General features: G+C 38.0%; 1 protein-coding gene across 1 annotated transcript in view; it reads left to right on the forward strand.

Annotated features, from left to right (window-relative positions):
- The first annotated feature begins 460 nt into the window (after positions 1-460).
- Positions 461-14,833, forward strand: part of SLC15A5 (solute carrier family 15 member 5) — a 91,287-nt gene continuing 76,914 nt past the window's right edge. Inside the window, 3 exon segments of the mRNA XM_003265554.4 lie at positions 461-567; positions 569-819; positions 5,260-5,482. Coding sequence (XP_003265602.3) covers positions 461-567; positions 569-819; positions 5,260-5,482 — 581 coding nt within the window.

A 14,833-nucleotide genomic window follows, 5' to 3' on the forward strand; every position in this document is an offset into this window, starting at 1 on the left:
CGCTTTATCTCTTGGTAGTGTTCTGGCTTGTTTAATTAAAGTATCAGAAATTATTAGACTCAAATTATTTCTTGATCTAGTGCTCAAATTCTCCTGAAAAACTGCTTCTTTTGCCTCAATATTTAAACCTTTATCAGTATGAGGCAGATGAGTTTCCACATGTTTGCAACTGGATTCATGTAATTCAATATAATTTTGGAGGACAATCCTAATTTAGCCGCTAAGTAATTAAGCAAACAAATCAGATTTGGCTACCCTGAGCTGCCGTGAACATTTAAATACTCATGCTCTTGGATCATCAAAATGAACAACGTCCATGTGCAAAAAACAAACCTTATGAAATTCTAGCACGGAGATGTGAAATTCAAAGCAACGTTCTTACTTTTTCATCAGAGGGATGGAGTTCAAAATATCACCAAGTTCAAACCACTAACATAAGTTGTGTTCAAGGAGGGTAGTCATGTCTGTTACAGACTTTACCATAACTGATGAGAAAGTACAAGTACATCACAGCATTGAGAAGGAGAAAACTGTAAGACATGTTGGCGATTTGTGTTCCTCACACTCTGAAAAAAATTCAGGTTGGAATCTGCTTGCTTCTGGTGGAGCTGTGTGAGAGGTTCACGTTCTTTGAAGTCGTCTGCAACATGATCCCCTTTTGCACTATCAAGCTTGGCTATCGCAATTGCCAAGCAGCCATCTTAAACTTGTGTTTTATTGGAACTTCAATACTTACCCCTGTGTTTGTTGGATGGCTCACTGATGTCTATTTAGGAAGAAACAAACTGGTGTATATTTGCTTGTTTCTACATTTTCTAGGTGAGTGTCCTCTGCTGATTGGATAGTTTTGTGACTTAATTGGGTAGATTTTTGTTAGAATTTTTAGTTTATATTATTTTCACTCTGCTTTTAGCATAAAATGTGATAAATGAAGTAAGAATGTGGTTTCAATGTATTTCATTCTTTGTACTATTTGAAGAATGCTAGTAAGTCTGTGTGTGTGTGTGTGTGTGTGTGTGTGTGTGTTAGAGAATACTTTGATGCCTATATCATTGCATTTATATTTTACAATAATTACTCCTTTACATATCTATCTTACTCCTCAGAATGCCCTCCTTTCCCAAAACCTTTTTACCTCAAGCCCAAGTTCATGACAAATTCCCTCAGAAATGTGAAATTTATTTGCTTCACAACTAAGATGAAATGTGCTAAAAAAGGTTTTTGAAGTTCATGTAAAATAATTGAGAAATGTTTTTATCCAAAGGTGGTCTTTTAATTAGTCATGTAGTAATTAAGATTGCATATGATGGCATGATTTCTATATTATTAACTATGATTATATGCTTTAGAAATGAGTAAATTAGACACTACAGTGTGTGTCTTTACATATATATTAATATATATCTGCAAAAGTTTGGGACTGATTGCAAGAAATGCTGGGAAAATATCAAGATAGTTTAATAAGGAATAGAGAGCAACCTGAAGAACAGACTAGAATTTTAGACTGAAAAGTTCAAGTTATTCTTCCTAAACAACAAGAAGTCTCTGAAAATATCATGAAAACAACATTTGAGAAATGCTATTCTGCAATACAGGATGGACAACCACAGTGAGGGATAAAATAAAGAAAGATCAGAAAATCTCAGGATGATGGTTAAAGCAATAAAGTGCCAATTCAGGAGAGAACAAGTGAGAAGCTATAAGGCAACTAAATAAAGGTACAAATGTGATGGGGGTCAAAAATTAACATATCACACAATCTCAGGCAGGTGGTAAATTACCATTCAGAGAATCCATTGGAGTTTCAGTCAAACCTGGAAACTTCGCAGCTTTAGTTCTGTGGAATAAAAACTAAGTCACTGCATGGCAAATAATCACTCAACATTCAACAAATATTTCTTATTGACTACTCTGTACTAGACATTATTCCGGGTCTGGAAATGCAATAGAGAAGAAAGTCATCTGTTCCTGCTAAAGTTGACTTTTTGGTGCAGGGAGAGACAAAATAAAAGAGGAAATAGATATGATGTCATGTGGCAATGAGTTAGGATGAAAAAATAAAGCTGGGTAGGGGGACAGGATGGAATGGATGGTGATGAGGCTGCTACTTGGTACCGAGAAAAAGTTTTCTGATAAGAAGACATTTAAGCAAATCCCACACTAATTTACTCTGCTTACCTTGGTAACAGGCCACACCAGTAGCATTTGTTGACTTCTTGTTTAACATGGTAATTTCTATCAGTCTAAATTCTGAGGTCAGTCATCAGACAGGATGGAAATCCCAACTTTGGAATTCGGCAAACAAAAGACTTAAGTCAACTCTACATCCATTCATTTTTTTACTAAAAGTTATTTCCTTGTTGCCCTCCACTTACAGCTGCCATCAAATTCCAACTGTCACTAAATGTCAGAGGTTATATATAAAAAAAAGTCTTCTGTCTGAATTGCTACTACCCTAGCTGAAAAAATGCAGCTTTCTTCTTTTTGACCATTCCAATGGCCTACTGACTCGGCTGCCAGTTGTCAATCAGTTTCCAGTTCATACTCCATTCTACCAACAACACTGACTTCCTGAACAAATAAATCTCTATATTGGTTCTATTATCTAAAAAATTAAATCCAAATTTATTAATTTAGCATACAATAACCTTACCAACCTATTGTAAGTTCACCTCTCCAGACTTGTTCAACATGCAACCCCAACCTTGCTAACTTCTCCTGGCCTCCTTCCCTAGTTTTCTAATCTTATACATGTTCTTCTCTCTTTCTGAAATTGTCACCTTCCCTTATCTTTCCATCCCTTATCCATGATTGGAAAACTCCTGCTATTCTTTCAAAAACCAAATAGTGTTTGTCGCTAGCTTCTCTGTGTTCAACCACACCCATATAATACTTATACGATCGCATCCATCACTTTATAATATAATTGTCCACCTGCATGGCTGACTTCTCTGATGGACTCAACATTTCCTGGAGAGAAGAGCCAGCGGACCCCCACCACCTGGCAGGGGGTATGACACATCATGGTGCTTCTATGGAGCTACTAAATGCAGGCATGCTGATGATGAGATACACAATTGCACACATCACAGAGGAGACTTTTCTTCATGTATGTCATAGATTTGTCTCTTTACTGCATCATTTTACAACAGATAGGGATAAAGTTTTGATTTAACACAATCAGCCTATTATGACATTTTCTCAAAAGATGGAAGTGCCTTTCTAAGTTACACAAATATATCATTCAAACTAAAAGTGCCTTGTTCCTAAGTAAATAGTTGCTGCATGAAATAGTTGTCCTGTCCTTCCTCTTTGGACATCCCTTTGTCTAGCCAGGCCTCACATCACACCTACAGAAGAGAAGACTAAGTGGTAGAAAGAGAGCAGTTAGTTTCATATCTGGCTAACCTTAAAAGGGAACATTTCAAACTCAACCATTTAAAGGGCCCACCTCATGGTAAATGAATCTGTTGCCAAATAGCTATTAAGGACATATATTCTTTACATTGTGAAAGCCTCTGTAGGGGAGATGGAAGCATTAGACCAAATCTTTATCTGTAAGGAATTTATAATCTAATTGAGAAAACAAACCACATGAAATAACTGTATAAAAATTTATACCAAATAACATTAATGCCAAATTAATAAAATAAAGAGAAAAAAGAACATGGAGGAGCCATTTTTCACTAATGGAATCATCAAAACAAAAAACTTAATGATGGTAACTAGTATGAATGAAGATCTTCTCATACAATGATGGTAGGAGATTAACTTGTTGCATTGTTAAAGAACATTTGCCAGTGGTATTAAGAAGCAATAAAAATAGGAATGCCTTTGACTGAGAACTTAGGCTAATAAAGATGTGCACAAAAATTATGTGTCAGGGTATTTTACAGTATTCATTTAAAATAACTGAAAAAGTATTTTAAAACACATTATGATTAGAATATCACATCATCACTAGAAATCATGTTGGAAAAGTATAAAGGTATTTTAAAAATCGTTCATATTATTTGGTTACATTAAAAAATCAACAGTGTAATCTCAATTTATTTAAGTAAAATAGATTTATAAAATATATTTATATATATTTAAGTAAAATATTTTTAAGTAAAATATAAATATCTATAAAATATTTTATTTTATAAAAGTAAAATATATATATGGTAAAGATGATCTCTGAGTCATGAGATTATGGGCCTTTTGTATTATTCTGAGTGCTTTCCTCTATTTTTCAAATTTTCTGAAGTAAGAACATATTACTTTTGTAATCTGATGGGGGGGAATACTACTTCCAAAAAAAAAATTTATTTGACTACTTGATGGTAGGAGGTCCAAGAAGAGGGAGATTACAACTGGGTTACTTTATAACATTAGGCAAGCCACTTAATCTCACTGAACCTATTTCTTTAAAAAAATAAATTGAATAAGAAAATCTATCCACTCACATCACAAAGTTTTTCCAAGATGAAACAATATAGTCCATGAACATGCTTTGCAAAATATAAAGAGCTTAGCAAAAGCATGGAATTGTATAGTAAGTTTTATTAGACAAGGAAAGTCAGCAAGTGTGGTCCCTGCAAGGTGGAAGAGAGAAGGATACTCGACCTTCTTTTGTCACTTTATGTCCCCTCTCCTTCCACTCACACTCCTCTGTCCCCAGCCTTCTCAACTCCGTTTGTGGCAAAGAAGGCTCCATCCAGCTGTGTGAGAAGTAAGAGAAATAAGAAAGACATTACAAGGAGAAACAGAAGTAGGAAAGAAAAAAAAAAAAGGCTGTGTTCTCCTCTATGATAATGTTCTTCTTAAAAGCTTTTAGGTAATAGGCTTCTGAGATGTCTGGGATCATGGTGTTTTCTGTCACTCGATTGATTAAGAACAAAAAACCTTTATTAACCGTGGTTTTCTCTGGAGGTGGGAATACTAACAGCTTCATTTTTTATACAATTCTTTCCTGAGCTATTTTAATTTTGGCAAAATAAACATGATTTGCTCATACATTCTGGGAGAAAACATAGTTCAAGCTTGAGGAGAAAAAAAACCCCTAAAACTCTGGATTAGTTAAGACACATATTGAAGGAAATTTTTACAATTAGAAAACATCAGGCTATCCCTGAAATTGCAATGACTACCATAAATGTTTGGATAAGACAATTACAAAATGATGCCACTGTCAGAGGAAAAACCCTGTTTAAAATGTGATTTGGTGATCCAATTGTTCTATGCTACATTTACTCTTTTTTTTTTCTCCACCTACAGGCACTGCTTTGTTATCTGTGGTGGCTTTTCCCTTGGAAGATTTCTATCTGGGCACTTACCATGCAGTTAACAACATACCAAAAACAGAGCAGCACAGGCTGTTTTATGTAGCACTGTTGACCATTTGCCTTGGCATTGGAGGCATAAGAGCCATCGTCTGTCCACTGGGTGCTTTTGGCCTTCAGGAGTATGGATCACAAAAAACAATGTCTTTTTTTAACTGGTAAGTAGCACTGGCTAGGAGAAAAAAGAGGCTTATGACCGTTCTCACTGTTTACTTTCTGATGCCATTTGGGTAGTAGTTGCTCAGTCTTTGTGATGAATTGGACTAAGTGACGATGTGATCAATCTGTGATGATGATTCAGTCAGTAATCACAGGAGCTTCTAAGTCTCATGCAGACCAGTACAGCTCACCAGCACCTTCCCAACACACGCGGATACATTTATCCTCCAGGTAAAAAGATTTGAAGTGCCTTGTCCTGCAGAATAGAACGTGGCTTTGGAACCAAAGAGACCTGGGTGGAAGTCTGGACTCTGCTTAACACAAGCTGACTGACCTTGACCTAGTCATTTATTCTCTACTTCAGTTTATTCATTTCTGAAGAGGGATAATACCTCTTCTCCAGTTTTATTAGAGGTAACACCATGTGTATTGCTGGCAAAGAACTTGGCACATAGTAAGTGATCAAAAAATGGTAGCTGTTAGTATGTCTGTATTGTAATAGACTAATTTGGCAGAGATTATAAATTTCTAGGCCAATGCAGAGAGAAGATGCAAAGATGAAAGAAGTATTTTACAATTTGTTAAAGCATCACCCAGCATCTCTGTTTCTCACCCAATTCGCTCCCAACACCTAAAAGAGTTTATATTCCATGAAAATCAAACAGCCTTCCTGTGAATCTTTGTCTCTCCCAATGAGTTCTTATGGAGTTCATCAGTTTTTGTGTTTTTTTAGGAAACAATTTATATTACCAAATACAAATTCAAGAAAACAAATTAATATATGGATCTTAAGGGAGGGTAGTTAAGCATTTACTATAAAATTTATTTGCTATTGTTGTTATCTATCTGTCAGTGGATGTCAAACAGATGTGAGCTACATTGTCCATTTTTAGAGTGAATAGTGTCTATATGTATATGTATAGGCAGATGTAGCTATCCGAGGCAGTTCCTCTTTTCTCTCTCTTTCTTTTTCTTTCTCTTGCTCCCCTTTTTTCTTTCTCCAATTATATTAATATTACAAAGCACTCAGCCCTATTTTGGATTAAGTCCTAATGTCAGAGAACAATGCAGTCTTACCAAAGGTAGAAGGGACTCTTTACATCCTTGCAGCAAATTCTGCCTCCTTGACCTGCCCAAAGGAGAAAGAAAAATCCTTCTTTTTTATTCTATTCGGAGGTTTTAATCCTTAATTAGCAACATCATTTTGATTAAATAAGACTCTGGAGGATTAAGACTGGAGAGCAATCAGTTGTTCTGAAAGATAGCTCTGGAGAATTTATTGTACTGTGGTCTTAGTCATTCAGAGTTGTGTTTAATCAAAGTGACATTTCTCAGTGTTGATTACAAAGGAGACATTATATGAATGAAATATTTCCTTTGGGAAACAGAGGGGACTCCCACTGGGTTTGTGCTTTAGGGCTTCAGGAAGGGGGATGGGGAATGGGGTGAAAATGAATTTCTGCAGCTGTAAGGAAGCAGGCCAAATTTAGGATGAACGTACTTAGATTTTTAAAAATTATTTTCTGATTTCACTAAATAGCTCAGTATTTTAAAAATTTAAAGTTAAAGCATCTAGAAATGTGTATAAAGAATCAGGCTGTTATTCTTTAATGTGATAAAAGAACTGGATGGTAAGATCCTTGAAGGCTGAATTTGGTTGTCTTACCTTTTTTTATTTTTCCAGTTTAAATAGTAAACTACAGGCCAACTTTTATGAACATTCACTTACCTTACTGCAGTTTATAGCAATGAATGCTGATTCCATTCCTGTACACAGTGCAGGAGCCAGTGACAAGATGGACAGAGACTCCACTGGGTAACCACACAGGTGGCAGAATCCTGGCTCTGTCACTTAGGAGTTTTGTGGTCTTTGGCAAGTTCCTTAATTCCTCAGAGCCCCAGGTTCCTCATCCACGAAGTGGGAATATCTTGGAAAGCTATTGTATCACTTATATATAAAGTATCGTAGCATATTATAGGTATTCAAATTATGATAGCTATTGTTATGATTATTGTTAAATCATGGATAAGCATCAGCTGAAACCATTGTCTAAATGCTGGGAAAGAGGGAACCCATTTAGGAGGAGGTCAACTTTGAAAGGAGCAGTTTATTAATGTGTAATCTATGTCTTCCAGTCAAAAATGCCTCTAGAAATTACAAGCCTGGTAAATATAATGAGTTTCAGCCGTGCCTTTAAAAAACAACATACCCCTTGAATCTGTAACCACTTGAAGGCTGCATTCAGTCCTATTTGCAGCACAGATGTCAGATGTTCATAGTTACGGGACCTTTAATGAGATGTGTCATTGCTTCTATACCACCTAAAGCTTCCCAATGATCAGTTAAGTAGCATAGACTGGAAGTCTCAGGCACTGAAAGCACCACTTCCGAGTTAAGCTGCCAAATGTAGGTGAGAAAACCACTCCCAGCCAACATTACCATCTGGTACTGGATCTTCCTCAACTAATGCACCTCACTACAAAAATAAAGCTAAACTCCCTGAAATCAAGAGACATAATATTCTGCCAACATCCTTGTGTCATTATCCAGATCAGAGCCTGGCTTTCCACATATTGCAAAAGCTGAGGTGGACAATTAAGAATCACCATACTGGAGATCACCTAGGTAAATACACCTGTGCAGATTCTTTTCTGGAAGCAAAAAGAAGGAGGATAATGAAGTCTGTTCCTGGCCACAATTTTAAATTCTACCACAATTAACCTCAAATCTTGCTTCTGCATTTCTCTACTTTCTTCACCTGACGATTTGCATCCTATCTGCATATCACAGTCTGTTGCTAAGGGGTTACTAGGGTGAATTATATACATGATTAAAAGCCCAAATAGAATATTGGTAAAGTTCTTGAAAAAAGTCTAGAGACTGACTTACTTCACCCCAGAATTGTTGAATATCTGGTACTCAGATTGACTCTACATGGTATCTGAAATATTCTGATTTTAACACTTACTCAAATTAAATATATTTTATCTTAGGGAAGCACTAGAGGTAAAAATGTATTATCCCACAGCATTTTTCCAGAATCTATTTTAGTATTCACAAGAACATTGAGAACAATGATTGTCAATCCTAGGTGCACATTAAAGCCACCTGAGAATTCTTTTTTAAAAAGTACAAATGCCTGGGTCCTGCCACCAAAGATTCTGATTACATTGGTTAGAGGTTGGACCCAGGGACCAGGATTTTTTAAAGCTGCCCAGTTAGAGTTGAGAACCACTGTTCTAACGCAATGTTGCTGATTTTAATTATCACTTGAGAGCCTTGTTGAAAATGTTTCCCAGGTCCCACCTTGAATCTCCTGGATCAGAATTTTCTGGGAGGACAGGTGGGAAATGCATATTTTAAACAAGTACTTGTCTTAGTCTATTCAGGCTGCAATAACAAATCAGCATAGATTGGCTGGCTTATAAACAATAGAAATTTATTTTTCACAGCTCTAGAGGCCAGAATTCTGAGATCAGGGTTCTGGTGGGGGTTCTCTTCCTGGCTGTAAGACTGCTGGCTTCTCACTGTGTCTTCAGAGAGTGGAAGGGGCAAAGGAGCTCTCGGAGGTCTCTTTTATAAGGGAACTAATCCCATTCAGAAGGGCTCCACCCCTATGATCAAAAGCCCCACCTCCCAAATACACCACTTCCTAATACCATTGTTACAGGAGGTATAACACCGAATACCAAGTTAAGACTTCAACATAAGAAATTTGAGGGGATGCAAATATTCCTACCATATCAAGTACTTCAGGTGATTCAGAAGAACAACAAAGTTTGAAAACAATTCCAGAGCCATAAGGAAAGTCTAGTGATGCCTTTGAAAAGAAATGAAACTAATCATTGATTGAACCCACTACTGTGTTTCAGACTGCTTTGGAACTTTCTGACAATTTTATAGCAATTATCATCACATTTAGAAATCTACCTGATTGAGAAATTTAACATAATTCTGAAAAGAGAGAGGAAAAAAATACAAATCTACATATATTCTTCAATCGTAAAATCATAATTTATAAGGTACATTTCAGCAAACAATCAAAGCAGTTCATGAAATAATCTTATTAATACTCAAAATGTCCTTTGAGTTGCATCCTGAGGAGTAGTAGCTTGTAAATAGCTTTGAAAAAATCACCAGACCTTCCCAAATTCTATTTGCACTGGCTCTAGCCAAGTTTAACAAATGCTACCCTCTCACCCTAATAACAACAAGCACTTCCTTCTTTACCTTTGGTATCTGCGCTCAGTGCAACCTCCATCTCCCGGGTTCAAGCAATTCTCCTGCCTCAGCCCCCCAAGTAGCTGGGACTACAGGCACATACCACCACGCCAGCTAATTTTTTTCCATTTTTGTAGAGATAGGGTTTCATCATGTTGCCCAGGCTGGTCTTGAACCCCTGAGCTCAGGCAATCCACTCGCGTTGGCCTCCAAAGTGCCGGGATTACAGGTGTGAGCCACAGCGCCCACCGCATGTTCTCTCTTAAGCTTGAAAGGTATGCGAGTCAGGACAACTGTTAAAATTAGAGTGTTGGCCAGGCACGGTGGCTCACACCTGAATCCCTAGGCTCTGGGAGGCCTAGGCAGGAGGATCACTCAAGGCCAGGGGTTTGAGACAAGCCTGAGTAACCCCATCTCTACCAAAAAAAAATTTTTTTTAATTAGCCAGGTATGGTGGGGTGAGCCTGTAGTCGCATGTACTTGAGAGGCTGAGGCGGAAGAATCGCTTGAGCTCAGGAGGCTATTACAGTGAGCTATGAACACCCTACACCAGTTCAGCCTGGGTGACAGAGTGAGACCCTATCTCAAAAAAAAAAAAAAAAAAAGGTGGGGGGTGAGTGGGGGTTGTTGGCAAAAGAATGAGGGAATGGGAAAGGAGGGAAAGGGAATGAAATGGGTTAAAGAGTAAGAGAGGTAGGGAGAGCTTGGGAGAGAGAGTAAAGCAGTACCCCAAATTTTTAAATTAAAAACTTCTTCAATCCTAATGTCTAGTTACCAAAATCAATATATTTTATTAAATTGTCTTTAACAGCTCTGCTGGAAAAAAAAAATATGTATTTACAGATAAAAAGGAACTCTAAAGTTTCTATTTTGCCCTTCTTTCTCCAAATATTTGGCTGCCAGAATATTCTTTGAAGTACTTCAGTGGCCAATGGTTATGCTAAAAGAAGCAATGATTGACAACAGCCATCCACCATGAAATCAGTGCCCAAATATTTTATTTCACTGACTCCTCTAAACAGTTCAGTTTTATCCCATTGAAGAGTCACAAATCCCCTGGAAAATTCTCTGAATATTGATCAATGTAGAATAAAATACTTTCTCTGGAATATTTAAATAGTCCACTAATGCTATGAAGACCTGAAACTTACAGAAAATTTGCCTCCCTTCTTTGATACTGTCTCAGGTTAGGAAAGACCATTTTAAATAATTTCTCCTCAAATCACCAAAAGTAAACATGAAGCACATCAAAATTGGCCAGTCTAAGAAATGACAAAATACTTGAGTAACTTAAATTTATTACTAAATTAAGTGAATGTTTAAAATAATCTCATAAGGATTGCTGAGTTTTGCAGCAACAATTTTTCTCATTTGTATTCAATACCATACAATCACGAAGACAAAAAAATTACCACTTATATATGCTCCCAATTATTTGCAGTTCCCAGTCTGTATTTAAAAGTAGACTAAAGAAACATATTTTTACTGCTGCTTTCAATTTTCCTTAATCACTGGTATTTGTTTTGCTTTAGTGCTTTGCTCTCTGACTTTTTGTGTGAGAGGTGCTTTATAAATTCAATTTGCTAGTGAGCTATGAGATGAAAGGAGTCTTAATGGTAAGTTTGAAGACTGTGGGTTTTTATTTCTTTTTTTTTTATAGATGATATATATACAATTTCATCCTTAATTTTCTGTGGCTTGTCCTGTCCATGGATCAACAAAGACATATATAAAACATGCCTGTACTAGGTAATTCTTTCAGAAAATTATGCAATCAAATATGTTGGGTGGCATTTGTTAAAATACATTTAGTACTTCATGTAAAATCTCTTCCTAGACATAGATATTCAGTACTATAATTTTTGGTTTCTAACTATGTTTCACAAGACTTAAGTCTTGGAATAGTTGTAATTTTCCTTGACCCTCTTTAGAGCAATGCAGTTTACATCATCATGTGGTATACTGAAGACTCACATAGTGTTCTCTGAGATTTTCTCAACAATGCTTAACATTTTGAAAAGAGTTTCCTAAAGACTGAAAGCACTGTAACAGTGCTTTTGGCTCCAGATTCTCTGTGTTGCTACAGCCACAAGTCAAGTGTATGGCTTGCAGCAGCATGAAAGGATAACCTGTGGCTGAGCCTAGGGACTCCATACAGTTGTCCTGGAAAATTATAACTTTTTGTACCTCACCTACCTTATCATAAATACATTTAGTGGATCACAGTAAATCAGTTTGCTCAATGTGGTCATGTTCGATGTTCTATTACTTTCTAGGCCAATTACTGAGAGGTTTTAGTTTATTTATGTTGTGTTTGTTTGATTAATTGATTTTTATGAGATGCCATATTATTAATCTGTTATTCAATCTCCATTTATTTTGAACCTAGTACTGTGCTAGGTCTCATGGAGATAAAGAAATAAAGAATAAAATCTTACCATCAAAGAGCTTCACAATCTATAAATGAAAGGCAAAACTAATAAAAATGAAATAATTGAAAAATGAGTATTTGCTTTAGAAGTTCAGAGAAGAAGCTGGGTGTAGTGGCTCATGTTTCTACTCCCAGCACTTGGGAGGCCAAGGCGGGTGGATTGCTTGAGCTCAGGAGTTCAAGACCAGCCCAGGCAAAATGGCAAAATCCCATCTGTACAAAAAATACAAAAAAAAAATTAGCTAGGCATGGTGGTGTGCACCTGTGGTGCCAGCTACTTGGGAGGCTGAGGCAAGAGGATCACTTGAGCCCAAGAGATCAAGGCTGCAGTGAGTCAAGGTCATGCTACTGCACTCCAGCCTGGTCAACAGAGTGAGATAGTGTCTCAAAAAAAAAAAAAGTTTACAGAAGAGAACGAGCAGAATATTCAAGAAAGTATTTAATGAAGGAAAAGAGACTGAATATAGGACTTTGAAAGTGAGACAGGGCAAGCCAAGAAATAGGACAAGTTAAGGAGACAAACATGAGTAGGTCTGTTTCTGGGACAGTAAAGAGACTAGCTCAACTTGATACATCTTCTTTCCAAACACATATCACATATCTATCCACTTCTATCTCTTTCCTTTGCTACCACCATGGCCCAGTTTGCTCTTAGCTCTCATCCAGACTTACAATAGCTGTGATTTTCTCCATACCTTGCAACAATAACTGTGATTTTCTCCCTACCTTGCCACATCTACAATTCATGGAGCTGACACAATAATCTTTCCACTGAAAACAAGATCATATGAGCCACCTGCTCAATTCCCTTCAAATGGCTTCCCAATGCACTGACAATAAAATCCAAACTTCTTGCCATGAACTTCAAGGCCCTAAATGACCTGGACCACACTTCCTGCTTTATCTTTTCGTCTAATATTTCATCCCTTAATCACTGTATTAGTCCATTTTCATGCTGCTGATAAAGACATACCCAAGACTGGGAAACTTACAAAAGAGAGAGGTTTAATTTGACTTACAGTTCCATGTTGCTGGAGAAGCCTCATAATCATGGTGGAAGGCAAGGAGGAGCAAATCATGTCTTACATAGATGGCAGCAAGCAGAGAGCTTGTGCAGAGAAACTCCCATTTTTAAAACCATCAGATCTTGTAAGACCTATTCACTATCACGAGAACAGCATGGGAAAGACCTGCCCCCATGATTCTATCATCTCCCACCTGGTCCCTCTCACAACATGTGGAAAATATGGAAGCTACAAGATGAAATTTGGATGGGGACACAGAGCCAAACCATATCATTCTGCCTCTGGCCCCTCCCAAATCTCATATCTTCACATTTCAAAACCAATGATGCCTTCCAAACAGTCCCCCAAAGTATCAACTCATTTCAGCATTAACTCAAAAGTCCACAGTCCAAAGTCTCATCTGAGACAAAGCAAGTCCCTTCCATCTATGAGCCTGTAAAATCGAAAGCAAGTTAGTTAATTCCTAGATACAATGGGGGTACAGGTATTGGGTAAATACAGCCATTCCAAATGGGAGAAATTAGCCAAAACAAAGGGGCTACAGGCCCAATGGAAGTCCAAAATGCAGCAGGGCAGTCAAATCTTAAATTTCCAAAATGATATCCTTTGACTCCATGTCTCACCTTTAGGTCATGCTAATGCAAGAGGTAGGATCCCATTGTCTTCAGCAGCTCTGCCCCTGTGGCTTTGCAGGGTACTGCTTCCCTCCCAGCTGCCTTCATGGGCTGGCATTCAGTGTCTGCTGCTTTTCCAGGCACACAGTGCAAGCTGTCAGTGGATCTACCATTCTGGGGTCTGGAGGCCAGTGGTTCTCTTCTCAGAGCTCCACTAGGCAGAGCCCCAGTAGGAACTCTGTGTGGGGGCTCTGACCCCACATTTCTGTTCCACACTGCCCCAGCAGAGGTTGTCCACGAGGGCCCCACCCCTGCAGCAAACTTCTGCCTGGACATCCAGGCATTTCCATACATCCTCTGAAATCTAGGTGGAGGTTCCCAAACCCCAGTTCTTGACCTCTGTGCACCCACAGGCCCAACAACACATGGAAGCTGCCAAGGCTTAGGGTTTCCACCCTCTGAAACAGCAGCCCGAGCTGTACCTTGGCCCCTTTTAGTTATGGCTGGAGCAGCTGGGACACAGGGCACCAAGTCCCTAAACTACACACAGCACAGGGACCCTGGGCCTGGCCCACAAAACCATTTTTGCCTCTTAGAACTCTGGGCCTGTGATGGGAGGGGCTGCCATGAAGACCTCTGACATGCCCTGGAGACATTTTCCCCATTGTCTTGGAGATTAACATTCGGCTCCTTGTTACTTATGCACATTTCTGCAGCGGGCTTGAATTTCTTCTCAGAAAATGGGATTTTCTTTTCTATTGCATTGTCAGGCTGCAAATTTTCCAAACTTTTATGCTCTGCTTCCCTTATAAAACTGAATGCCTTTAACAGCACCCAGGTCACTGCTTGAATGCTTTGCTGCTTAGAAATTTTTTCTGCCAGATGCCCTAAATCATCTCTCTCAAGTTCAAAGTTCCACAAATCTCTAGGGCAGGGGCAAAATGCTGCCAGTCTCTGCTAAAACATAACAAGAGTCACCTTTGCTCCAGTTTCCAAGTTTCTCATCTCCATCTGAGACCACCTCAACCTGGATTTCATTGTCCATGTCATTATCAGCA

Source organism: Nomascus leucogenys, chromosome 23, assembly GCF_006542625.1.
Source record: "Nomascus leucogenys isolate Asia chromosome 23, Asia_NLE_v1, whole genome shotgun sequence".
Taxonomy (NCBI): Eukaryota; Metazoa; Chordata; class Mammalia; order Primates; family Hylobatidae; genus Nomascus; species Nomascus leucogenys.